Source organism: Micropterus dolomieu, linkage group LG23, assembly GCF_021292245.1.
Source record: "Micropterus dolomieu isolate WLL.071019.BEF.003 ecotype Adirondacks linkage group LG23, ASM2129224v1, whole genome shotgun sequence".
In the NCBI taxonomy this organism is placed as follows: Eukaryota; Metazoa; Chordata; class Actinopteri; order Centrarchiformes; family Centrarchidae; genus Micropterus; species Micropterus dolomieu.
Window position 1 is genome coordinate 10,167,442 of NC_060172.1, and position 10,544 is coordinate 10,177,985.

The 10,544-nt window shown below is 38.1% G+C and overlaps 2 protein-coding genes across 2 annotated transcripts in view; both read right to left on the minus strand.

Annotated features, from left to right (window-relative positions):
- Positions 1-4,272: 4,272 nt before the first annotated feature.
- On the minus strand, positions 4,273-9,004 carry LOC123962628 (aquaporin-11-like). Its single transcript, XM_046038800.1, has 3 exons — positions 7,858-9,004; positions 5,948-6,064; positions 4,273-5,401 (listed from the first exon to the last, which is right to left on the minus strand). Exons 1-3 carry the CDS (start codon positions 8,447-8,449, stop codon positions 5,295-5,297), a joined length of 816 nt encoding a protein of 271 aa, XP_045894756.1. The 5' UTR covers positions 8,450-9,004; the 3' UTR covers positions 4,273-5,294.
- A 1,458-nt stretch (positions 9,005-10,462) lies between these two features.
- LOC123963056 (aquaporin-11-like) overlaps positions 10,463-10,544 on the minus strand; it is a 2,476-nt gene continuing 2,394 nt past the window's right edge. Inside the window, exon 2 of the mRNA XM_046039578.1 lies at positions 10,463-10,470. Coding sequence (XP_045895534.1) covers positions 10,463-10,470 — 8 coding nt within the window. The remainder of the gene's footprint in view (positions 10,471-10,544) is intronic.

Below are 10,544 nucleotides of genomic sequence, written 5' to 3' on the forward strand. Positions count from 1 at the left end.
TGTTTATTATTCTACTCCCTTGGATCTTCCTGCACACAACACACCATGTTTTTATTCACATTCTCTATTTTCATAAGCTCGAGTTGACTTTCGGATCAAGTTGGAGTAAACTGCCAACTTTTAAGACCTCAGACCAGATCAAGAGTGTAAAAAATAAACAACTTAGTGGAATAATTATAGTTTTGAACCGATAGTCAGGATGCAGTTTTTGAATGGGGGAAATGGACAGAAAAACAAACAAACCAATGACTTCACTGACCTCTGCTGGAACCAGTCTGTGTGTATATCTGTAGTTTTTGCTGTAATATATTTAGAGGCATTTTTTAATCATTGAAAAATATATTGGGCAATTCTTTGGGATTGCATGAGTTTCTTATAGTTTTCTTTTGTAGGGATGTAATATTGACACAACAGTTTTTGTAACAAAACCAGAAAACTTTGGCATGTTTTAAGGATCTCTTCACCTGTTGCGTTAGTGCTGAAGGACTAGTGAAGTAGACGCCACAGGATATCCCATCATTTGCAGTGAAACTGCATAGGTAAGCATGCGCTGACCTATTAAAGACATGTTATAGAAGCTCGGGGGAAAGAGGGGAGATTATCATAGTAAATAATCTAGAACAGCTGAATCTGATTTTAAGAGAGGAAATGAGGCCTGTTTGTAAAATATTTTGTAAATTAGTCTCAGCATGGTCTTCACAGAGGATAAACCACTCTATTTATCATACCGTTTTGATACTGGCTATGGCCAAACATGACTTCCAAGACAAAATATATATGTGCTGCTTGCAGTGCACAAAACTAAGACTTCTATACACAATATTTAGCTTTTAGATTAGTTGGACAGAATATAGCAAACCCAATTCTACAAATATAATAGAAGTGTGTGTTCTGGTGGGTTGAGGCAGAGTAAAGGAATGTGGATGTTTATATGCTGTGTGTAACCCTGTTTTAAATTCTCCACAGAAACGAGGAGAAGGTATTAATATGTATCTCACGGTTATGAAATAACCTGTAGCAAGACCTGCATAGGAATGGAGAGAGATAGGGGAGAGAAATAAAAGCTGCGATGGGATTAAGGGAGGGAGTCAGTGCCAATGACTGAAGTGTTAAGAGTTTCCTATTTACCTCATGATGAATCTGGGAGGAAAGACACCCTGTCCACTGTATAGTTGCTAGTAGACTGGTTGTTGGTGTTTTGTCTGCTCCTTACATTTTTGTTAACTTTACTGTTATTTCTTATGAATCTGATCTTGTACATTTGTCATAATAAAATGGGTTTCAAGACTCATGTCCCCCTGTCTTGCGTGACTTTTGATTTTACTGAACCTGCAAAGGTGCTTGTTCCATTCCCGACCAGCATAAATACATAAATCAATGTTTTAATGTTATACTATGAATATAGTATGTTATATGTACAGTAGAAGCTGTACTTTCTTGTCGATACAGCTATGATTTTTTTAAAATGTGGATTTGTATTTGCCTTTTTAGAGAATGAACAGCTACATTAACTTTAGTTTCGATGACATTTGCCGGACACTAATGACAGCTTTCAGAGTATTTAACACTTACTGGGAAACATGAATGATTGTTTGACTAATGAAGCTGCCTTTAAGCAAGTCTCAAAATGTATAAACAAGACTTAAGAGGCTACAGCCATGCTTGTGGCTCTCTTAGGCTGTAGGGCCTATGAAGCGCTATATGCACAGTGTTGCTTTGAGCTAAATGCTAATGGCAGCATGCTAAACTTTTCATAATGAGTATTATAATCTTACGTATTGTTATATTGACAAACATTTTTTGAAAGTTTGTTCACCATCTTATATTTGCTATAGGAGGATGGAATGACATTAACGGGTATTTGAACAAGTTAAAATGAGACACTAACAGTGTTGCTTTGGGCTAAATGCTAACAGCTGGTTGCTAACATGCACACAATGTTGATTCATTGTATTACTATGTTAATGCTCTTTGAGTATCCTAGTGCTGACAGTGATATAAGGAAAAGTAATTGAAATGTTTAGCATTTGCTACAGGATGATGGATGTCATATTTGGGGGTCATTCCTATGTTCCCAGGGTCATTCTGATAATGACGATACTATGTATTATAATTATCTTAATGTATTTATGTATCCTAGTACTGACGGTGACACGTAAAAGTAATGTTAAGCAGGTGTATCGCATATTCACCATGTAGCGTGTTCGCATTTGCTAAAAGATGATGGACAGTAGACCGTTAGCTTGATCATGTCACAGATGAGGTAAACCCCTGGCAAGTCATTTTCAAATACAAATGGCTCGCTTTCTTGGTTTACAATGAAAGTGTCGATATAATGATGATTTTAGGTGAGAACATCCAGGTTACTGAGACATTACTATGAGCGGTTGGTGTACTACAATTACATTTTCATAATTAAAAGCTACCTATACTTACACATGAGAAAATATACAACAGAATATACAACAAAATGTTTGTAAAAGTACAAAATGAAGCAAATTAACTGGTGCATTTAACCGCAATCACACAAATAGCACTGAGCCAATCGAATGCCGATCAAGGTTTCCACTCTACTCATTTTGCCCTTGTTTCAAAAAAGAGTGCCCACTGTCACTCAAAATAAATTAATCCAGGATTAAAATCCAATCAGTCAATCCTCAAACTGCTTTCAAACAACGCAAACGAGAATAAACAGGAATATTTTAGCCTCATAGCACCATGTTAGACTGAATTAGTTACCACATTTGGAGAACAGGTGTGAACTGTGTTGAATGTTCTCCGTGCTGCGGAGTAAACAGGGGAGGTCTTATTTGGTATTTGGCTGAGTCAGACAGCGTGACAAGGGGGGAGGAGAGGGCACAAAGGTCACTTACACAACAGATACCATGCAGGGCAAAGTACCAGGCGCAGTGAAGGTGGACAGGATTGTATGGGCTTTTTATTTTTGGGATTATCCAAACCTCCTTGAGGACTACAAATTATTACATTGTGGTTTTGTTAAAAAGAAGTGTTAAGATTTTAAGAAAAATGTTTCATACAAAGGAAAACTATGGGCTATTAAAAGCAATAATAAGAAACATTTTAATTGTCAACAAATCTCATGAAAATTAAAAAGCAACAACAAACCTACAAACAAATATTGCCCAAAGTCTGATATAGCCTATTTCCATGTCATACATCACCATTGTTGGTTAAAAAATACAAGATTAACACTGTCCCAAATCTATACTACAAACTAATTCAAAGCAGGATTTTGCAGTGCGCCTCTTCTTCCACAGCGTAATGAGCAAAGGAAATGAAGGAGCAGCTCACATTTAGAAAAAATGTAAATAAATTGTGGGCGGTGAAAGAGCTCAAAAGATTTGGAAAACGAAAAAAGCAGTATTAAATGTGTAATAAATGCATGTCTGTCACATAATGCACCACTTCTCTCAGACAATTGTCGCAATTAGAAATGCTTTGGTATTCTCATGTTTATTAATTTTATTTGCATTTGAACAACACAAAAAAAACTGAGAAAAAAATGCCCAATCTGAGACATTTCACACACAACTCCAAAAATGGACTGGACAAAATCATTGGCACCTTTTCAAAATCTTCAAAAATAATTGTAGTTCAAGCAGGTGATGCTCCTTTAATTTGCAATTAAACTCACTTGTAGCAATTTACAGGTGCTGGCAATGTAGAAATCACACTTTCAACCAGTTAAAATGGAGAAAGGTTTGTGTGTACCACACTGAGCATGAAAAGTAAGAAGAGAAAAGAGTTTTCTGAGGATTTGTGAACCAAAGCATGGACAATCTCAAGGCTGCAAGTCCATCTCCAGAGATCTTAATGTTCCTGTATCCACTGTGCGCAACATTGTGAAGAAGTTTACAGCTCATGGTGCTGTAGCTAATCTCCCTGGATGTGAACTAAAGAGAAACCTCGGTCAAGTTCCAACTAAATGGATGGATGGAGAATACCAAAGCATTTATAATTGCAACAGTTTTCTGGGAGAAGTTGTGCATTATGTGACAGACATGCAGGGGTGCCCGTATTTTGGACCATGACTGTACAATTTGGATGGTGGCTCTAGATGAAAGGGCAGGTGACCGAAGTTATTATAAAAAGATTATCCTCTCGGGACCATGGATATCTGTACCAAATTTCTCAGCAGTCAATTACTCAACTTTTTTTTAGCAAAAAGCAATTTTTTATGCATAATAAAAACACAAGAAACATAGACAAATGACAAACATAGATGTGCAGCTTTTTCAAATACATGTTTTTAATCAAAATATTTCACACAAGATATTACAAATGCATTTAAATTACACTATACAAAAACAGATGTACAGAAAATATACTCTGTCTACTTTGCTGACATGTAAGAGAAAAGTTGATGTTTATTTTACATTCTTACTTAAAATAATCATACAAGTATAACTCTCAGAAATAAAATCCATTATCATCATCCAGACTCTAGTATGGAAGTCTAGAGGTATAATGTATTATATATGTAATGTATTTAACCTTTATTTTACCAGGAAAGAAATCCATTGAGATTTTAATCTCTTTTACAAGGATGTCCTGGCCAAGATGTGAATTATTAAACATTTATTTGTCATTGGTTCACAAAGAAATGGAGTTTTTGACAGAGAAAAACATTAGAAAAGAAGCAATGTTCCCAAAACTATAATAGCTAAGTACCCGACACAAATATTACACAAGTGTACTTTTCACTCTTTGCCCATATTGGAGATAAACAGTAAATTATTAGCTTGACTGACACAGTCAGACATGATATATGCACAACAGACAATAAGAGCTTTGGTCATCTGAACTTAAGAAGAAAACTCAATCAGCATCACAGTGACCTAAGTGACCTACAGTTTTAACCATTAACATTGTAATGTATTGACAAAGTTAATGAACGGATAATTAGCTGCATAGTTAACTCAAGTTTGGAAAAACTAAAGTAAAAGTGCTGTTCACTGTAATGCATCCAGCAGCACATTAGTACACTATGTGTGTGTCTGCTGTGTCATGTCATGTTTACTGATAACAATGGGACTTGTGCAGGTGAGGTAAACCTGCAGTTAAACGACAGCATAGGCTATCGATAATTAAGGTGCACCATCCAGGCAATGGCACAAATCATAATTGGACTTGCTGTGTATGTCTTCATCTGATAAAAGGGCGGAAAGGTAAACTGGTATTACCCACGCAGACACATCCACTGGTAAGAGTTATATGGAATCAAAAATTAAAAACTAAAATAGAGACAAACTTGGCTTGTCCTCAGATCACTACTACTGTGTCTTCTGTTTCTGGGCAGCAGGGACCTCCAGCCCAAGGGTGCTCTTTCCAGAGAGGAAAGGGATGATCTTCTCAAACAGCAGGATGCAGCTCGCCACGCCTGGGGACACATGAGGGGAAGACTCAGATGGTTACTTTGGTGGACGTATGGGAGCCAATAAGGCTATTACAATCGTAGTTTAGTTATGAATCATTAAAAACAGCAAAAAATGACAAATGTAGAGGACAACCATTCAACCTAACACTGCTAGCCTTTGAGCATTGCAGAGGTGTCTCATGTGAAACACTTACATTTTGTGCTTATTGTGTCCAAAAATATCACAGAATACTACAGTATGATCACGATAATCAAACTCTTCTATTTCCTATTAGCGCTAAAATCACTTTACATGCAGCACATTCATATTTTCAGATTTATTTTGGGTGTTACTGGTTAAAATATTTTTTACAAGACTCAGAACAGAGCTAAATAGTGATGGACCTCGTCACAGTCCATCGTTATTGGGCTTAGCACCCACAAACTGGCTTCTGTTAGCATACCATTTTTAACTATAACTCTTTTTCACATATTTCATATCTGGAAACAGGAGGAAACAGCCAGCCTGGCTCTGGCCAAAGGTGACAAAATCCAACACTTCTACCTTACCTAAGACCGGTCCCAGCCAGTAAACAAAGCAGTACTCCAGGTAGGTGTGGCCGCTGCAGGGGAACTGGACGGAGAAGGCCAGGACAGGGTTAAAAACAGCTCCTGAAATACTTCCACCTGCACAGAGGGAGAGAAACATGGGTCAAGTCGCATGTTTCACAGTTAAAAAACAAACAACACTTATTAATCTAACACAGGCCCTTTGTGCCGCCCCTTAGTTCATCCTCTGTCTGAAACAAGCTGTTTTAGCTGACAGGAATTACTTTTACCTATGTTTACCTCATTATTTAAGTTTAGTATGAACAGCTGACATTGTAAAGATTTTTTAGTATGGAAAATGAAAAAGAGAGATGAGTGAATGTACTTAGTATTTTAGTAAATGTACTTGTACTAGTAACAAAGACAAAAAATTCCCCGAGCACAGCAACACAATGAGGTGCTGGTAGATAGCAGGATAAATCTATGAAAAATCAAAAACAAACTACCGCACACTGATCTGACTTACTACTTTACTTGTACTTGTACTAGTATTTTGTATAATGAGTAATACCTGCAATGATTAAATCTCCATAATTGATTAAGCGTTTAAGCAGTGTTTTAAGCCCAAACAAAATTCTGAAAGTCCACTGGTTCCAGCTTCTCAAATGTGAATATTTGCTGGTTTCCTTACGAGAGTAAATATTTTCGGACAAAACAAGCCATTTAAAGAAGTCACCCTTGACTCTTTGAACTTGTGATCGTTATTTTGACGATAATTGTTACTTGTAGCCCTATTAGTTACATGCTTTTATATTTTATTTAGATTATTGTCCCCCCCCCTTCTTTTATTATATTCCTTAATTTATTATATTGCATTTTTTTAATTATATTTTCCCTGTATTTTAATGTCTTTTTTAATTTTATTTTGATTACTGTATTTTTTTCATGTATTTTAATGTCTTTTTTTATTTTATTTTGATTATTGTAATTTTCACTGTATTTTATTGTCTTTTTTAATTTATATTTTATTCCATATTGGATTTAGTTCTGAAAGTATTTGGAAAGTGACACATTATCTTCCGTGTTGGTTCTGTTCTTCAGCACTGTAGGTTTTAAATTAAATACTAAGGTGATGACTTGCAGCTTGTGTTCACGTCCATATAGGGTGGTACAGGGGGGGATTTGTTTTATTCATAATCCTCCAATTTCATGACAGTGCAGGAGGACAATTATCCTACACACACAGATGAGGCAACCACAATGTTTTTTTCACTGCCATACAGTCATCCTGTTTTTTACTGACTGAAGACGAAACTGAAGGCAAAAGCTTCCAAAAACAGTCAAGACGATACCAAATGTCTGCTGATAACTTGTCAAGCAAATCACAAATTTGCCTCAAAAAGGCTTTAAAACATACAACACCCTCTATCTTTAGACTGAAAAAAGGATTTTACAATAAATATTAAAAATTATGACTTGAAGCTTAAATAAATCATCATAAGGCTTTCTGTGTGCAGTGAAATACTTGTGTTTGAGTACAACACAGAACCAGTACTGACACAGTCACTGACTATCTGTCCATCTATATGTCAAATCATCCATCCATTGAATGTTGTAGTTGGACAGTGTATTTTTACTGTGTTTGTCCTGTATTTCAGCACAGTAGATGTTAAATTAAATAAATAATGAGGGTGCTGACTTGTAGCATGTGTTGTTCAAAGGTATTGTTTTATAGCATTTTAAATTGTATTGTATTTTAAATTTATTATATTAATAGTTTACATTTTTTTTGTATTTTTTTATTGATTTATTTTACTGTATTTTTTATTTTATTAGATCACTTTGGTTGTTTGGGAACGTTTGGGGTATGATTGAATGAAATATTGTAGTTTCCGCCTGTGTTGAATTGAACCCCCGGTTAATTAACACACCTGCATAAATCACTGCAGTGATCACCGCAGCGATGAAGTGAGCACGAAGTTTTTCGTCCAGTTTGTGGACGTGCATGGCGGCAGCTTGGACCACGAAAGCGCAGCCCAGCTCCACGACCGCTGCCTCCAGCAGAGTCCCACCGAGGGGGTCGAAGCATCTGAACCCGAACCTCTGGTGCCTGCTGTGGACGTCGGAAAGTCCCAGCGACCATACGGAGGTGGCGAAAAACTGCGCGGCGACCGCAGCGCCGAACTGGCAGGCTATTAGGACGACGGCTGCCCGGACGCTGCTGGTCCCGCGGCAAACCCCCTCCAGAGCGCCGCTGGGGTTACACGTCGCTCCTCGGAAAGTTATTATGTTGATAACCGTCATGGTGTAGGTGAGGGTCAGGCTCACGGGCAGCCCCAGTCGGGCCGTTTCGCCCAGCAGCTTGAGTTCATGAGTGCAGCAGCAGAGCTGGAAGGTGGATGCAGCTTCCAGCAGGTAAATCCAATAAGCTCCGGGGGAAAGACGCGCTGCTGTCCGGCGGGTCGCCTCGCTGAGGAGAACCGCAGCGCCCAACACCGACAAGGAGACATACAGCTCAGTCATTTCTCCGGCAGTATAAACAGTCCCTCGTGATGGGGAAACTTTAATGCTCCTGTCTTTTTAACTTTCCTTCGTTTCGACCTCAAAGTCCAATTGATCCACGCGGCTGCTGCTGCGTAAAACCGCCCGCTGTGGAGCAGGAAATGAGGCGGTTAAGCCTTCAAAATAAGTGCAAACATGAATCGCTCCACGGAGCAACTGTTGTTGTAGGAGGCTTAAAAAGCTATTTGCAGGTTGGTGTGGTTTTTTTCTAAAAACGAAATTTACACTTCCTGGAAATGATGACTTGCAGAGCTGGTCCTGACCGCCCTGGGGCCCTAAGCAACATATGGGGCCCTCCTACCTGACTCTTGAGCCATGTAAACAATTTGCCATTGCTGCACCTGAAACTGCGGTGCTCTCACTACAATCCTCCTCCCTTTTTAAAAGAGTCTGTTTCTGTAATAAGCCTGAATGGTAACTTCTTCTAGACATGTCTTTTGGGTAAGAACAATCCAATCCTGGTTTGAAAGGACCTCTGTGCACTAACTCAGTCCTCAAAGTCTGTACTAACTGGGGGCCAATCTGCTGGCTTATTTTGTGGTGTTCTATTAGGATCTGAGCTACTTGTAAATCTCTGGTTGTGCTCGTACTGGCTAAGGCTGGATGTATTTCACCTGGGTCCGTGTGACCTGCTAATTACACCTGTACTGGGTCTGTGACCGTATTGAGGCTGGATGTGCATCAACTGTGCTTGAACTAGCTGACAATCCAGCATCTTCTCTACTGACAAACCTTTGCATAGCCCCTGTAAATTATAACAATACTTGCTATTAATGTTATCAGGCCCATTCAAACGGGCTCCTGCAGGTTTCCTTTTAATAAATTTTCAAATGTAAAATAAAAAATACTATGACTTTACTGAATATGTGATTCTTACATTTGCTGAGAGATGTGCATCCATATTAGGTTTAACTAAAAATAGTCCCCGACAAATGCACCTTTGACTCCAGTTCAAGTAAAACTACAGTGCAGAGCTGTTTTTAGTAAACTACTGAGCCTTTTTTGTTTTTTTTAAAACACATTTGTATTTAACGTTTTACGTCTTCATTAGGAACAAATGGGTTTTGTGGCTGAGAGCCACATACAGAGTAGGGAAGTTTTAAAGTATTAAGTTCATATACTAAGAAATTGGTGGTTTCTTCTCATGATTTGTAAGAAAAGTATAGAAAAATGTGAGACTTATCCATTAAGAGATCCATCTCTGGGATCTGCCTTCACCCCAAAACAAAGCACAAAAAAAGACAATAGTCCCTCTGAAACTATCAACATTGTGTTTTTCTGTATTATCCAGAGTAACAAAGAAGTGATGCTGTTGCATATCATAATTTTTCAACACAATGAGCACAACACATTAAATTCCATTCACCACTTTTGGTTTTTATTTGACCAGGTTTTGAGATGTCTTTTTAAAGCTCAATTTCCATCCGTTCTGTGTGCCAGTCTAGCTGTTTACTCCATTTCCACTCTTTATGCTAAGCTGTCTTCTGGCTGTAGCTTCGCTTCTAACAGACAGACATGAGTGGCTGGATCTTCTCATTTTATCTGTCATGTAAGCATATTTCCCAAAATGGTGAAAATATTTCTTTGGGTCTTCTCTTCATTCAGGCAATAATGCTCAAATTCCTTGCAACATGTTGGTAACCAGGCTTTATTTTGGAGGTTGAAACAGGAAAGGCTGTAGTTTATTGTGAAGTGCTTGATGCCTGTTGCAGTTTGGTGGGGTGGGTACACTCATCCTGGGAGTGAGTGGGCCCAGAGGCTCAGTGCAGGGTAAGAAAAGTCCTGCTGCTGTTCACTGAAGTTGCAGTTTGACATCAGCAGGAGGCCCAGTGTGCACACAAGCAGCTTTTAGTTCAGTGATACATTCTTTGCTGTGTTGGTTTTGTACTTAAGCAGATTAGATTTAAAATAAAACAATGAGGCTTCTGACTTACAGTTTGTGTTCACATCCAAACACTGCATGAGGACAATTACCTAAGGACCTAAACACACAGATGAGGCAACCACAAGTTTTTATTCTTTTTTTTTTTATTATTGCTTTAGTCATCCTGTATTT

Excerpts from the sequence above, each read along its gene's own strand:
- LOC123962628 (XM_046038800.1), bottom strand. The coding sequence starts at position 8,449 with ATGACTGAGCTGTATGTCTCCTTGTCGGTGTTGGGCGCTGCGGTTCTC. Across the intron at positions 6,065-7,857 it reads CACTGCAGTGATTTATGCAG|GTGGAAGTATTTCAGGAGCT; the intron begins GTGTGTTAATTA and ends CCCTCTGTGCAG. Across the intron at positions 5,402-5,947 it reads CTGGCTGGGACCGGTCTTAG|GCGTGGCGAGCTGCATCCTG; the intron begins GTAAGGTAGAAG and ends ATGTGTCCCCAG.